At 52.1% G+C, this 16,020-nt stretch overlaps 2 protein-coding genes across 3 annotated transcripts; one reads left to right on the top strand and one right to left on the bottom strand.

Annotated features, from left to right (window-relative positions):
- The first annotated feature begins 434 nt into the window (after positions 1 to 434).
- Positions 435 to 15,540, top strand: LOC122387533. Its single transcript, XM_043377798.1, has 5 exons — positions 435 to 535; positions 11,138 to 11,280; positions 12,360 to 12,462; positions 14,561 to 14,820; positions 15,143 to 15,540. Exons 1-4 carry the CDS (start codon positions 439 to 441, stop codon positions 14,818 to 14,820), a joined length of 603 nt encoding a protein of 200 aa, XP_043233733.1. The 5' UTR covers positions 435 to 438; the 3' UTR covers positions 15,143 to 15,540.
- On the bottom strand, positions 4,950 to 8,065 carry LOC122387532 (3-ketodihydrosphingosine reductase-like). 2 transcript variants are annotated; one of them, XM_043377797.1, is made up of 2 exons: positions 7,980 to 8,065; positions 4,950 to 6,408 (listed from the first exon to the last, which is right to left on the bottom strand). In XM_043377797.1, the coding sequence occupies exon 2, from the start codon at positions 6,249 to 6,251 to the stop codon at positions 5,262 to 5,264; it is 990 nt and encodes a 329-aa protein (XP_043233732.1). In that variant the 5' UTR covers positions 6,252 to 6,408; positions 7,980 to 8,065; the 3' UTR covers positions 4,950 to 5,261. The 2 variants fall into 2 exon arrangements, with proteins under 2 accessions (XP_043233732.1, XP_043233731.1); XM_043377796.1 differs by lacking the exon at positions 7,980 to 8,065 and adding an exon at positions 7,866 to 7,949.
- Positions 15,541 to 16,020: the final 480 nt, after the last annotated feature.

Genomic DNA, 16,020 nt, shown 5'->3' with positions numbered 1-16,020 from the left:
TTGCGAATTTTTGGACGGCATATTTTTAAGCGACTTCACTCTCGCTGTCCATTGCATATCACTCCTAACTCCATGCATCATGAATGCATCTGTACTTACGTCTCTGACCCAAATGCCAGAGCAGCAGAGTACCAGCGCCTGCCGTACGACCTAACCAGCGCTTCAGATAGCAGTTCGGATCACTTTCGATCAGCACACAGGATGGAGGACAGGACAACACAGCTCACTACCGGACTGGAAATTGAAGAGAAGCTCAGAAGACATAATAGAGGAAAAGGCTAGAAGCGAAGCGAAGACCGTGTCCGTCCGACCCCGGCGGCGCCGTCCGGCCCACCAATGTTGTCTGAGGTCGCCGTATCTCCCCCTCTCCCCGTCTTCCGGCGCGTGCGTGCTGGCCGCAGCGGCGGGACGCGGTACGACCGGCGGTCAGTCGGTGCCATGCCGCGGCCGGGTCCTCTCAGCAGGCTGCTGCCGCTGCTGGCGGTGGCCGCAGCTGCTGCGACAGGGGACAGGGGGATACCCGACCCTCCTCTCGGTGAGTGGGGGCGCCGCCCAAGGCCTTATATGCCGCGCCGCCACTGGCGGATCCAGCGGCGCGTGCCGCTGTGAAGGAGATTACCACGGAAAGTTATTCAATAATCGACAGCAAATAAAAAAGGCATGCTGAGAGCGGTCGGACAGTCGACTGCCAGCTGATCAGGACGTCAGACAAAACGTCTGTTATGTTCGGCAGTTTTTTTGAGGGGAGGGGCGGAGACGTTGAACAGGCAGCTTGACCTCCGGATCGCATGGCACATTATCATATCCCTCCGTACCGTGAAACTGTCAGTGCCGGTGGTTGCATGATGATGCGATGTGTTTGGGCGAGATTCATGTCTTGTGTCCATTTTTCGTATGAGCTCGTTTCATTTATTGGCACTAAGTATCTGATGCGAGTGGTGCAATGACTACCATAGCACCATTAGCACCCGCACTCTGATCGGTAGGTCGGTCGGACAACGAGCATAGGGAGCATGTGCCAGTCGAGTCGCTCGATTCGGGGCTGCCCTTCCCACACCCCCTCCATCGCTGACGGGCCCATCAGTCTGCCGAGTCACGTGATCGGCGCCTGTCTCCGCAGACAGTGCAGGGAGCCGGGATAGACGGAGACCGATACTGGTGTCCGTCTGGGCGGAAACGGCGCTCCTACTGAGACAGCGGCGGCGGCTCAGTGAAGACGCATTGTCACGCAAACAACGTCTGTACGTTAGCAGGGATTCTAAACCAAGGTGGCCTGTTCCTCGGGACGGGATCAGCTGCGACGGGGCCCACCAACCGGCGGGCTTATGATGCATAATTTCAATGTATTCAGTCTTCCCTAATCCCTATATCCTATGGCTGTTCAGTGATCTTGTACCTATTGAAAGAGCCTATTCTAGCAAAACAAATGACTTGTGCACCTGCAATAGGTAAGTCTAGCGAATAATCCTATAAGTTGTTACCGAAACGGTATTATGAACGGAATTGTGAAAATCGGAAAGATTTGTGCTTTATAGGGGAGAGTGGGGCAAAGCGGCCACCCGGGGCAAAGCGGCCACCCATCGTTTTAGCCCTTCATAGCTGGCGTCAGTTCCAATTTATGGTTTCCAATTATACTTCTCTCCACGGTCGTTCGAATGAGCCAGACCGGGGTTTCAGGCCAATCACCATTGTTCTATGAAACACGGAAAAGCATTTCTTGCCAGGTTATCAACTATGTTTACAATTTTTAAATGTTATGTTATTCCATAACCGTTTGGAATTTTTATAAGCGTTCTTGTCCATGCATTGCATGGTTATCGTACATGTATTCTACCAATTTTAATGTTTTTTACCCCACTAATAGCTAAGCTGGAATATTTTTGTCTCGGACGGTATGCGCGGGGCAAAGTGGCCGGGGCAAAGTGGCCACCCCCCAATTGGCCATAGGTTGCTTCCATCTGGATAAAAAACATTATTTGTATTCAAATGTGTCGTCATGCATTCATCTTGGCCACTTTTCAGTTGCATGAGTTACCAAATAATGCAATTAAATGTTTATTTTCATGAAAACCCTTTCTTTGTTTACCTACAGGTGGAAGATGATAAAGTAAACATCCACCCTCGCTTAACCTTGTCACCATCAAATACCCTAGTCGTACACGAGGCAACTATTTTGTTTCTCATATCGGGGCTTGAGAAGACGCTGGTGGCCGCTTTGCCCCAGGGTATGGGGCAAAGTGGCCAATATGCATAGGTTTAAAGTTTTGTTAATATCTTTCATATGTGAACGCCTTTGGAAATGAAACGCAGTTGAACTAAAAGGCAACTTAATAGGGATCACATTGGTATAGAAAGAATCTTTCCAAGTTTAAAAATCAAGCGTTGGCATCGTGAGAAGCGTTAGGGTGGCCGCTTTGCCCCACTCTCCCCTACTCTACCGCCAAAATGCTCAACTACAATGATGTATGTATATTCTGTATATAAATGTATATTCTACTTGCGTCTCTCCCATGAGGGTCGCCAAGTGCCACGCTTGTGTGGACCGGGCGGGCGTTCGCCAGGCTGCGCGGCACAGCATACCAGTCCAGGCGCGTACTACCACTGCCATCTAGCGGGAGCGGTATAAGCTTGCTGCTGTGCGGCACAGCATACCAGTCCAGGCGTTCACCCCCACTGCCATCTAGCGGGAGCGATATAAGCTTACTGCTGTGCGGCACAACATACCAGTCCAGGCGTTCACCCCCACTGCCATCTAGCGGGAGCGATATAAGCTTACTGCTGTGCGGCACAACATACCAGTCCAGGCGTTCACCCCCACTGCCATCTAGCGGGAGCGAATTAAGCTTACTGCTGTGCGGCACAGCCGGCACAACATACCAGTCCAGGCGTTCACCCCCACTGCCATCTAGCGGGAGCGATATAGGCTTACTGCTGTGCGGCACAGCATACCAGTCCAGGCGCTTATCACCGCTGCCATCTAGCGGGAGCGGTATAAGCTTACTGCTGTGCGGCACAGCATACCAGTCCAGGCGCTTATCACCGCTGCCATCTAGCGGGAGCGGTATAAGCTTGCTGCTATGCGGTACAGCATATCAGTCCAGGCGCATAATAGCCCTGCCATCTAGCGGGAGCGGTATAAGCTCGCGGTAGTACGGCACAGCATACCAGTCCAGGCGCTTATCACCGCCGCCATCTAGCGGGAGCGGTATAAGCTTGCTGCTATGCGGCACAGCATATCAGTCCAGGCGCATACTAGCCCTGCCATCTAGCGGGAGTGGTATAAGCTCGCGGTAGTACGGCACAGCATACCGGTCCAGGCGCTTACTACCACTGCCATCTAGCGAGAGCGGCAAAACCTTGCGGCTGTGTGGTACAGCATACCAGTCCGGGGCCGGGCGTTTATAATTATGCCATATAGCGGACGCGGCGACGCGCAGGCTGTCCGACTAAAGGCTGGGCGCATAGTGCGCACGACCATCGTCCGTCCTCGCCATCCCCAGGACAAACCTATCAACGTCCCCCTAACGCTCCCTCTCTGGGCTGGTGGTCACCCCACCTGGCAACCGGTGGATGAGGTCGGGTCCCACCGGACGGTCTCGCCTCCGCGGCTCACGGTCAGTGTCCCGCACAGCTCAATGTCTACGCCGTATCCTATCATTCCTACATCCCTGCTCGTTTGCTCTGCAATGGACCGAAAAAGCTTGCTCCCAACAAAACAAACAATGTGTGCAACTGCAATGTGCACTACGCAAGGCAACGGGGACGGGCTCTACGTCATTTTTTATGATAATCACCTTAGTGGCTAATAAGTTATACCTTTTACGAAAAAGTTCAGTTAGTACATCCTTGGCATACTCGGATAAAATGCCCAGACAAAAAAAAAAACTCAAACCGTCCTACGACGTTTGACCTGATGGACAAGAACGAGGGGGCTCCTGTAACTCGGGCTTCTCGCCATCACTGATCAACTCCACGGAAAGCCAATTACCTGTATCTAATAGGCATAGCGGTACGTAATTATCTTATTTCAAGATCTTTGGCGCAAGGAAATTAGCCTTCTAATTTAGCGGAAAATTAGCGATACCGACCTTCCTTGATGTGGATTAGATTTGAAGAATGAACAGTGAACAGGCCTTTCGTGGTTTGCGCCACTGAAGCTCAATCTTCAGTCGGTTTCCTGTTAATGATAGCGTTAGAGAGACGAATTTTCAAGACCAAGGTCGTTTTGTAGTCCTTCAGCTGGATAAGGAACGGAAAATGAAATTGACAAAAACGGTTTTTCGTACTGTTATCCATGTGGCGTAACATGCATTGTGCACCGTCTTCGGCATTATTCTGATATGTGTCAACACATATGAAGACGCGGTCCGTTCAATCTACTGAGAACGCAGAAATGCTTGCACAATGCACAGTGCACACATTGTATTTTTGAAACAACCTCCCTGCTTCAGCGGTTAGCGTCGACCGCAATCTCCCAGACCGCTCAGTTTCCCGCATCCGACGGCGGCGTCGGCGACGATTGCGGCTCCGACGTTCTTACTCCTAACTGCGGCGTATTACTGTCCCATCCTCGCGAAATCCCCGTAACGAGCCGGGCTCCCGTGTAAAAATCCCTAGGTCCTGAGGTGGCACCGCCCGCAGCGTAACGATGATCGTCCCGGCTTCACGGTAATTGTGCTCTGTCGGTTTCGGGCCGCGCGATCGTTGGAGGACTTTCACAGTGAAAGGGTCAGGGACGATGGACAGGTTGCTACCCATTACCCAATGCCCATGGGCATGATTTGATTTTCCTAACCACACTGGAGAAAAGGATCGACAGGCTGTAATCTGATTGTGTAAGATTGTCATAAATAATTTCTGTTGACTTAGCAGTGGCAATGCCGAACAATATGAAATGTCCCTGATCATAATAGTCATTCATCTACATACATCACTCGAAACACAAGCACTTCAGGTGGATAACTGCCAGCAGGCCAGTGCGTCTTTATTCCAACCCCAGACCAGAGGTTATATCAAAACCGATTACCGCTTTCTACGTAAGTACAACAAAATAGGATCCATTATGCATACAAATATCACTTAAGCATAACCACAAAGCGTACCCACTGAGTAAGATTATGGCAACAACGGCACCAAAATAGTTATCAACCATGCCCTCCGAAGGCGTGATAACGAAACGCAAAAGCGCATCCCCCGCAGTGCAACTGCAAGCGCCTCATTATGTACCGTTTGATTAACTACACACCCATCAAGGCCCCATATCACTCGCTCTTCTTGCTCTCATCCCTCTTGCGCATGCAGTCTCTGACGATGCCGTCCCAGGACCTGTGGAAGAAGGCGACGACCAGCCTGAAGACGGGCATCAGCAGCACTTCGCGCGCCAGCTGGCCGGCCGAGCCCACGGGGCCCATGCCGAGGCCGACAGTCGTCATCAGCATGCCCTCAGTGCCCACCGTGCTGTTGATGGTGCCGGCCATGACGTCGTCCAGCAGCTTCTGGGCCACCTTCTCGGGCGGGAAGAGGCCGGCGGTCTCGCAGATGAGCCGCGTCTCCTCTGGCTTGGTGCGGTTCTCCTGCTCGAAGCCGGGTGTGTCCGTGTCGGGCGGGTAGCACAGCGTCACGCCCACGCCGTATGGCTTCAGCTCCTGCAGCAGCGTGTGCGACAGGCCCACCAGCGCATACTTAGAGGCGCAGTAGCCGGTGAAGCCCCACAGGCCGACCACGCCGCCCAGTGAGGTCACCACGGCGATACGGCCCTCCCGGCGCGCCTTCAGACCGGGCACGGCCGCGTGCAGCACGTTCAGCACCCCGAAGTAGTTGACCTCCATCAGCCGCCGATGCGTGGCAATCGGCATCTCCTCGCAGCGCTGCGCCAGCGCGAATCCAGCGCAGCAGGCGACAAAGTAGAGCGGGCCCAGCTCCTGTTCGGCGCGGAATATGGCGTCCCTGACCGCCGCCGCGTCCTTGGCCACGTCCAGGGACAGACACTGGACGCGCGCGCCCTCCACCGCCGCCTGGATCTCGCGCTTGGTCTCCTCCAGGCGCGCCTCGTCCCGCGCCACGATAGTGACGTGCGCGCCCTGTTTGGCGCAGAGCACGGCCAGGCTGCGGCCGATGCCGCTGGAGCCGCCGGTGACGAGCACGTGCCGGCCGGCCAGCGCTGTGTGCCTCCGCGGCAGCAGGCGGCCCAGCAGTGTCCCGGCGAGCAGCAGCGCCACCGCCGCCACCGCCGGCCACAGCAGCCACCACATGGCGTCAGATCACAGCGGAAAGATGAGGATCTATAAACGTCTTCCACTGATAACAGCTCAGTGGCCAGTAAGGATCCCTAGCTCTGTCCCCCAGCAGCCCGGCCTCCAGCAGCGTCAGTCGGGTTCCCGTCCTCGTCTGACAGCCTGCAGCACGGACCTGCCGGCATCACGGGGCGGGACGGACATCTGGTGTGACATCTGCGCTCGCTGCGGCCATTAGCGAGATCGATGCGCTAAGCGGTGCTGATTGGAGAGCGCGGCGCCGGCTGCGAGTGGTGATGAGTTGCCGCCTAACGAGCCCAGCCAGGTGCAGGTCGGAGCCGATATCAGGTGTCGAACCGAGCAGCGCCGCGGCCCCGGCGACTCCGGGGATGGGGGGGGGGGGGTGTCTAAGCTTCTATCGCCCACTGCCGGACTACCCTTGAACAGAGGACAAGGAATAGGGAATAGGGATAGAAAGTAGCTCATTTTTTACCGGAGGACGGGGGTTTCAGTGATTTGGTCGTGAAAAATGAGGTAGCTTGAATGTCGATGGGAAATAGTTCATTTTATGACTTTGACCTGGCTGCTTGTGTCTTGCATTGCAAGGTTAGGTATTTAATAACTTATTTATTTTTTTGATATGCTGTAGTAGGTAATCAGAGGTTTAGGACACCAACATAATTTAGTGGTAACCAACATAATTTAGTGGTAACATGGCAGATCAGGGTTTTGGAAGCGAGGACTCTGCTTGGTTGTTACATTTTATCAGCAAGCTGCTGTTACTTTTTAGCTTCTCATTGGTCAAAATCATATAGTCTGTGCAGTTCACCAATGAGAGGCCAAGAAATGCCACATATGCACTTTCTCATATCAGAAAATCTCCAGCATGCTGATTGCTGATGAAAATTAGCAACTACAGAACAGCACCCAGCACTATAGGCATCATACTAGTCAACTAAAACTCCCATAACTGTTACAGAATTCTCAAATTCTGATTCTCGAGGAATGTTTTGATTATCTTCAATTGTGGAGCATGGTATGATAGATGTAAAAGCTGCTGTTCTTCAGCAACTGTTATTTTGGCCAAGCCAAAGAAGCTTTTGAAGCCCAATTCTATTCCAAATCACGCTTCCTCTAATCGTAACAGTGATTGCAGTTCTGGAGATGCTGAGGAAAACCGGTAATAGTAGAACAGACATCACACGAAGGTTTTCCAACCAAGGAGAGGCACTAATCTAATGCTATACCCAAAGGAGCTTCTTTCTAACAACCTAAACTTAAACCTAACCTGACCTGACCTAGCCTACAACTGAATAACATACAACCTAATAACCTACAACCTACAAACCTACGAACCTACACTACAACCTACAAACCAACAGCACCTCTCCTCGGTTGGATAGCCTTTGTGTGACGTCTGCTCTACAAATACAGAAAACCTAGGAGGATACATTGCAATTGAATATCTGGAAACTCAGGGTGGAAAAAGCCGAAAATACAGCTTCAAAGGCTAGCAAAGTAGGTAGGTAGATAACATAGTGAGAACTAACAGGGGCAACTAGGCACAAAATGCATATCACAGCGGGCTATCTGTTATTTGCAGCAGCAAGTCCTGAACTGCAGATTACTGACCAAATGAGATATAATTTTGATCTTGCTTTTACTTCGCACTAGTGCAACTGCAGGCCCCTTACACAGCTCTGTCCATCAAAGTGCAGCAAAGGAGTAAAATGGTGTTCGACATACCAATCAGAAGTTTCTCACGCAAGTTGCGCAGCAACGTGGGACTACCGCCAGCATAAACGCCATGCTTGGTTTCCGCCTATAACAGCGGGTTGCTAGGTAACCGATTGGTGTCACGCGAGCTTGAGCATGATGTTTCTCACCGTAAATGTCGAAACTGCGCAGCCTTCGTTGTAGCTTATTGCTTCCAAATTTAATTTGGTAGTCAAAGAGAAATTTCCTTCATCATAATTATGCACCGCCAGTGGCTAGGAATTATGCCATGCCCGGCCGTACAAGGGCCTTGGGCTTATATGTAGTTTAGCGGACGCCTGGCGGGCCGGCGTAACCCAGTCACCAGTGTCTACGTGTCGCACATATTCTATTCAATAGCCGTTTTGGGGTGGTCTTTGGTGATTCCGACCCCAAGCAGGACACGTTCGACAAGCGCGGCAGGGCGCGGGATATGAAACAGAAACCGTGCTTATTTGTAGCGTGAGATGACGTAATGCCCTACTTCAAGCTCTCTGAGTCTTCATTTCATAACTTAGGTAGGTACTCTAGTCTCTTTTTGATTTTGTCAATGCGGTTAGGTATGTGACTGTGAGGTCATCATATTTTTTTTCGGTCAATAACTCCGACCAAAGTGAGTAGATAAGTGAGTCGAAAAATAGACCAATAACTTAAAATGTGTTCGGCCTAAATCAAATGTTATACAGCATGACCTTTACCCCAACAGTTTCCCTACCTTGCTGGGTTAGACCTGACCGTGACCTGAGCTTGTCAATACCAATTTTACCTTTGTCTAACAAAAACGTTTATCATTTTACGCGACTGTCAAAAAACGCAACGATGCCAAACTAATGTCTCCACAACAATTTCTGTCAATTATTTATCAAAAGCACCATCCGGACTTTTGGGCAGTAGCGGCGGGGGGGGGGGGGGCACTGCCGACTTTTGGTCCCATTCTTTCCATTCAACGCCCATAGGGCTAATGTTAAAATGTCGAAATCAAAGGGAGCGGGGCACGGTGCCCCGGTGCCCTCCCCGTTCCGCCGCCTATGCGTTTGGGCCGTTTATTTGACAGATGACCGTCTTAAGACTTTTAAAGATATAGATAGGTACATTTGATATAGACAGGTGTATTTGAGAACGGTATGCATAAGAGTAGGTATACCTATACCTTCTTACCACATGTGGAGAGAAGATGCATTCTGGCGAATTTTCATTATTTAAACTGCTCGTTGAGGTCGCTTTCCATTGTTTGACATTGAAGTCATTTTCAGGCCTTTTAAGGATTTTTCATGTAGGTATAAGGTATGAAATCATCGTCCATAGATTGGCGGCAAGTTCTGGCGAACGCCCGGTTGGAGTTTCCCCTCGAGCAGCGGCACAAATTGTCGTATTCAGCTGGCCTGAATGCGACTCGTTCCACTGCAAATGAGGAGAGTCACGTTCGGTGGCGCTCCAGCAGAGCTGGCCAGCTGGCCCACAAACTGAGCCACGCCTCGGGAGGGGGCCGCCGGTCGGTCGGCATGGTGAACCGTGTTATTCCGATTCGGGACAGTGTTGTGTTGTCAGCGTTGGGTCATCGTTGGATTGGGTCAGTAGGCATTTGCTAAAAATAACCGGTAGCGAATGCAGGTTTGTGTTGTCAGCGTTGGGTCATCGCATCGGATTGCACCGGTCAAAGCGGATATGTTTCAGTGTTGTCTACAGCTTGACTTCCAATGCTGTTGATCGTAACTGAAAGGCAGTTTCCAATTATTCTCACATGCACCGTCACATTTGGCAAAACGATGGCGTCCAAGCGTTCTATGTATACGCCACTTTCATCGTCCTCGTGAACCGTCTATTTGCGGTGGCGCTATAACTTGTAGGGAAGTGTTGGTCGACTGCATAAGTCACACCTAAATGCAGTTATGTAACTAATTATTGCATTACTACTAATTTCGGTTACACTCCGAGCAGATCCCCTGACCACTCTGGCTGAGCTGACTATGTGTAATGTTTGTTGCCCAAGGGACGGATTAGGTTTCCTCCTCTGATGACGGAAAATGTCTCCTGTGTTTCCCTGGGGACGGGCGCCTGAGCCAGCAAATAGGACCCGGCCGCAGAGACGGACGGGGTCAACTTCCATTCCGCGTGTTTAAGATACCTATCTATCTCTATAGCATAAAGGACACACACATTTGACATTACAGATGTTTACGCCTACCGTAGTGGATTTCACCCGCATCATGCAATTGTACATGAATTACTTTTTGGGATTTACGTCTATCATGTTCAAGTCATACCTATAGGTCACTTACGGATAGTTACAACTTACATGTGCATAGAAAAGTGAGGGGCTGTGGCCCTCTGGGGGCCTACGGGCTACGCCGGCCTAGCTCTGAGGGCTCAATGTCAGCCAGAAAGGTCTCCCGTTGGTATTCGACGGGTATTAACGCCCGTGGTATGTTATTGTGAGGCTTGAGCGTCCGTTTTAAGTTCATACCTACTAAGCTAATTAAGCATTGACGGCGGGTAACGTAATAAACGGTAGGCACGGATGTATTTTGCCCTCGCTACCGATTATTTTCAGAAACTACTGGCTTGAGGGATGGAGCCTCGGCTTTCTTGCTAAGTCGGATCCTGCTGATGATTTATGGCTCAAATATAAATGAGTGGCTCGTTTTCTAGCTTCGCTAATCGCTTGTGAGACGCAATAATACTTACGGATGAATCTTATGAAACTGTCTTGACAGATCGTCTTGGTAACAGGAAACGCTACGGGACTGCGTGATATGCCTAATGTGCCTAATACCTGAGCTGTTGGTTTACTTCTACCTGGTGCGTTATTACTCCAATCATTACGGCAAATTATGGCATAATAGGGCCTATTATGCCATAATTTGCCGTATTGCTTGGAGCATAGGCCTCTGTACACCTGGTGTACGGCAGAAGTCTCATGCTTGGAATAATGACCCACTAGGCAGAAATAAACCAACAGCTCAGGTGACTTCAAAAACCGGATCTTTGCTAAACGTGACCGACCGGATCTTTGCTACCCAGCATGTGCAGTGGGCGTGGGAGCCTGACAGCCTTCAGTGTATGTATGCGGGCTGGTATAGGGGCTCGATGGCACCAGCAGCTTCCCGAGCCATCCCGTGTTATCGGTGTGACCGTGTGACCTGTTTCAGCCGATGGCCGCTGGTCGGAGGAGGACGCCGGCGTGGGTCGACTCAGGATGCAGCCCGACGTCCCAGAGCCCAGAGTGTCGCCGGACAGCGAGTGTGCAGCGCCACACTGCGACACGGGCGCCGGAGCCGTGGTCCAGGCAGCGGTCAGTGGAAGGGATTCGTGATCTGAGGGATATACTGTGTGCGGTAATCTTCTGCATCTATCGCAGACCTCAGTGGGAGGGCTCATGACCCGGCTACTGAGTCACGCAGCCTTTTGCAGCTGGCTGAGGCCTGGCGGCTCCAGAAACGATCTGAGAGATCCCCGTCAGTGATGCTGCAACCGGCGGCGTCTCTCGGGGATTGTGTCATTTGCTCCGACACGTTTTATTTATGCCCCTACATGCAACGTAATAACGCCAACTAAGGCGTGGTTAGAAGTCCGATCAAAATACTTTGCGCAAAGCGCCTGAAACCGTTTATTTTTTACATCCCAGGTGTGAAGGGATTATTTGATAGGGTGATACAAAATAGTTTCAACCCGCAATCCCTCAAGTCTCAAGACCGAGTGAGTGACGGTACCGCTTAGTCGTGCCCATGTTTCTGCAGATTGCGGTAGAATACTGACCCCTTAGCGTCTGACAGCATGCGCCTGTCGCCCTCAACGTCAGACGTCAGACCATTGACGCTCGTCGCTGACGGCGACAGGCCACCTCCGATCAGTTCCGGTGTTCTATCGCCCACGGCGCGTCGGTGGCGGTGGCAGCACCCTCCCAGCACTCGGGCCCTCTCCCCAGTTCTCGTCACCGCCCCTACACGGCCGGCTGATTAAAGACCGGCAAAAATTGCCACCGCACTGGCACGGCTGAAAGGCCCGCAACGACGACCACTGATTACTTTTGGGGAGCAGACGCCGTTCCGCCTCTCTCTCTCTCTCTCTCTCTCTCTCTCTCTCTCTCTCTCTCTCTCTCTCTCTCTCCCTCTCTCTCCCTCTATCTCTCTCTTCTCTTCTCCCTCTCTCTCTCTCCCTCTCTCTCCTCTCCCTTTCTCTCCCTCCCTGCCTTTCCACAAAAGCGTTCAATCAACCTAGTGACTTGACTACATCTTTACCACTTTTTGCCACTGCGATCAGATTTTACCGTTTAACCAGTACCTAAACACTGTGTAACTGTAGTCCCTCTCCGTGTGGCTGTGCGTGCTCTGTTTTCTAACATTCCCTCCCGGTCTCTGTGTGTCATTTCAGTCGTCCGGCTCTGGGGAGCTGTCCGTGGACGACTCCTCGATGAAACTCCTCATCCAGCTGGTGCACAACCCTACCCAGTGGGAGCGACTCAAACAGACTCTCAGTAAGTGGGCTCGCCGCTGAAACAAGATAAGCTCCTCCATCACGGGCCACAACATGTGCTGTAAATGCCAAATGGTCGTAATGACGTAACATATTGTTCTGTGACTTTTACTGTAGGACGGAATCCGAAAACCGTGAATACCAAAACCGTGTTCGCCACCCAACAGCCATCTGATCTGATCTGATAGTCAAAGCAGCAATCGACCCTGTACGTAATACCGCAGTCCTGTGATACAGCTATTGCTATACCAGAGAGGATCGCCGCTGGATGATTTCCTTAACGCTTCATATCAGATGACCATAGATCTGAATGATCTCTCCATTATGGGGGAAGCGGCGTTCATATCTGCGCCGGATAGCTTGATTAAATCGTTCGCTGGCGTCCACCGGCGGCGACATATGAGACAAAGCCGCGCTTTGCTCAGGTCTCCGAGTGAGTGGTGAGTCTATTTACTTTGTTCACGGTGACAGGGTCACTTTGTTCGCCTTCGTCTCTTATAAAGCCGAGCGCCGCCGTCGTCGTTTTTGGTGCGCGGCTTCCAAGGGCTGGCTAAGTTGGCGAATAACTGGATTTTCGAAGCACTGGAGTGGCTTGTTGTTGTGCGGGTCTGGCGTTGTTACCATCTTGGCGCCGTCCCGTGCCGGGATATAAATACAATTATCTGGACGTTTGAGTCCGCGATTAGCGTCCGGACTGGTGCTTAGCGCAGTTTGTGGCAGTCGAATGGCAAGCACGCCTAACGCTGATCTCCGCCGGTGTCCAGTAACCACCAATTCACGTGCTATGCATCAGCAATCTCTGCCCATGCAGGAAGTACTCGTAGGCAGGAGTTGTTCAATGAGGTGAGTCAAACAGCCACATTTGTAAGTTTGAGGTCTTCGGCCCTTCAGGCCTCGAGTCGGAATGTTTTGATCTTCAGCCCGGGTGTTCTGGTATTTTAGCCCGGCTCTTCTGGTATTTCAGCCCGGCTGTTCTGGTATTTTAGCCCGGCTGCTCTGGTATTTCAGCCCGGGTGTTCTGGTATTTTAGCTCAGCCGCTCTGGTCCGCTCTCCCAGCCGGGCCGCCGTGGTCCGGAGCCCGGCCGGGCCGACCGCCGGGGCTCGTCCGATCTCGAAGAGCGGCCGCCGGGCCCGGGCGCCCCAATCAGTCTCGCCGCCGCCCGTTGTCCGGCCCGGTCGATAACTCAACCTGTCCTGGACGCAGGAGCGCCGTGTCACACCACACCTTCATTAGAGTCGCACTGGGCTGCCTCGATTTAGCCGGTGACATCTGCGGAGCCCCGGCTGTCGCCACCGGGAAACGTCACGGGTCGCTCGCTCCCAGAATGGGCGACTGGAGAGAAAAGCGACCCGTGTGGGTTAGAGGCAACTGGCACGGCTTTAGTCGAACCATCCAGGGGGGGGGGGGGCTCAGGGCAACTGGCAATGTGCATAATCTAGCTGTCTTCGCATCGGCCTTTAATCCTTCCCATCCCATTGGTCGATGTGGTTTGTTGAGAAACTGCTCGCCGGCACAGCATAACTTCAGGCGCTCGACTCTAGCGTCATCTGTTGGCAAGTTTGGCATGCACACATCTGAGGCGGTAATTTTGCCCACAATGCGTCAGGATTCCTTGTAGAACATTTGAAAGATGACGATCCGTCTGCAGTGCAAATAATTGCTCCCGAGATAGCTGTGAAATGCTTTATAGTGGCGTAAAATGTGGGCCACCGGCCGTTAGCTTTGGCCGAATTGCTCCTTGGATGCCAGTTGCCGTCTGTTCTAATTTACTGAGGCCATATATTCAGTGATTTGGTACTGCCAGACTTCACAAATAGACAGCCACCCTGTCGAGAAGCAAGTCGTACCTTGGGAGCTGTTACCAACGCAACACGTCGAATTTGGGCTTCGGGGGGCCCCACGACACGCTGTTTTATTTTCAGCACTATCCATAATGGCACCTTACTGGATCGGACGAGACTGTTAGAGTGCAGCACAGCTGACAGCCGTGTTGGTCGCTATAGGTCAGAAACTGCCTAACTCGAAGGCTGACAATAGACAGGTGTACCTTTATTTGTATACCTAATGCGGTGACTGAGAACATGTGCTCCGTTTCAGACCGCATCCCGTACACGGCGGCTCTGGCCGGCCTGGTGGCGCACTCTCGGTTCTCGGCGGCGGCCACCACGCCGGCCCCGGCGGGCCGCTACCTGCGCTGGCGACCCGACCCGGCCGCCGCGGCCCGGCGACTGGTGTTCCGGCGCGGCCGCTGGCCGACCGGCGACGGACACCACTCCCGGGCCGTGGTACTGGTTAGCCGGGCGGCGGCGGAGACGAGTCGAGCGGCAGGACAGCGCTCCGACCTCACACAGAGCTAGGTGAGGAACAGCACAGAGCCCCGCTTACACACAGATCTGGGTGAAGGGACGTAAATTGAGCCCGTGGGAAAAACAGAAGTAGCCGGTGCGGGAAACGACCGACTGGGTTTGGATTTCCAGGGTCCGGCCGCTGGCATGGCCATAGCACAAGTCATACGCGATGTGGCGAAGGTTATAAAAATGCGTTGCAACTGCAAGACTAGTTCTTTTATGGCCAACCATGAAAAAATGTCGATGCATTTTGTGCCATGTCATTCGAAAAGACTAGGTGCTAGGGATTTTGTCCCCGTACCCGTCACAGCTAAAGCTTTTGGTATTCCAGACATCCACCATCTCTGGCCACGGACTTCAGACCAATTCCGATCTCTGAGACGCCAAAGCCGGTCAGTCCAGCCAACGAAGGCACTGACGGCTGCACACGAACAATGGCGTCAGCCGGGGCAACGCCGCGAGCGGCGACAGGCGCCGCTACAACCACGAAGCATATCATCGGCAGTGCATCATTTGCGATATGGTAGAGCAGCGTGTCTAAGACGCTGCCTGATAGCGGTAGAATTAGGTGCCGCCCGTATAGTGGTAACCCTAGGGCTCTTCCAAAGATATTCTGAACATGATTATTTCACAGCCTTTTCGCCGGCCGTGTCGTAGCGAAATCAGAGTTTAGGGAGCTCATGCGTCGGAGCCGTTGAGAAAATACAGTTGTGTGAATTCGCAACCACCTACGATGGTGTGTAACCGTTTACAATGCTCCCGGCCCTGTGGTGTGTGGTATACCTGTCTCGTATACGGGTATACCACAGGTATACCACAGGTGTACCGTGGTATGCCTGTCTCGAATTAGTGCGAACAGCCGAGATGCGAGGGTCGGGAAAGTAGCACGGAGCGGAGGTGGTCCTTGTTCTGCATCAATAGCTTTGCTTTTTAAGTTCCAGTTGTCTTCCTATTACGAATGGTATCCGTTCCATTACATTACAGTCGCACACCACACTAATCATACCGGACACTTCAATGATTTCACATTTCGTGGTATATAATCGCATCATTTCAGTTCACAAAGCGAAACTCGTCACAATTATTTGAAGCAGTATTCGGAATATTAACTTAACGACAACAAGTAACGAAGTGCAAAAATCAAAACTAAGCGACGTCCAACGGTGGATCAGACACGCATGTGACCTCGCATTACACAGCATCACTGCA

The sequence above is a fragment of the Amphibalanus amphitrite genome, unplaced genomic scaffold, assembly GCF_019059575.1.
Source record: "Amphibalanus amphitrite isolate SeventyFive unplaced genomic scaffold, NRLGWU_Aamphi_draft 000288F_arrow, whole genome shotgun sequence".
NCBI lineage: Eukaryota > Metazoa > Arthropoda > Thecostraca > Balanomorpha > Balanidae > Amphibalanus > Amphibalanus amphitrite.
The sequence above is the reverse complement of the archived record's forward strand: the minus strand, read 5'-3'. Positions and strand labels throughout refer to the sequence as shown.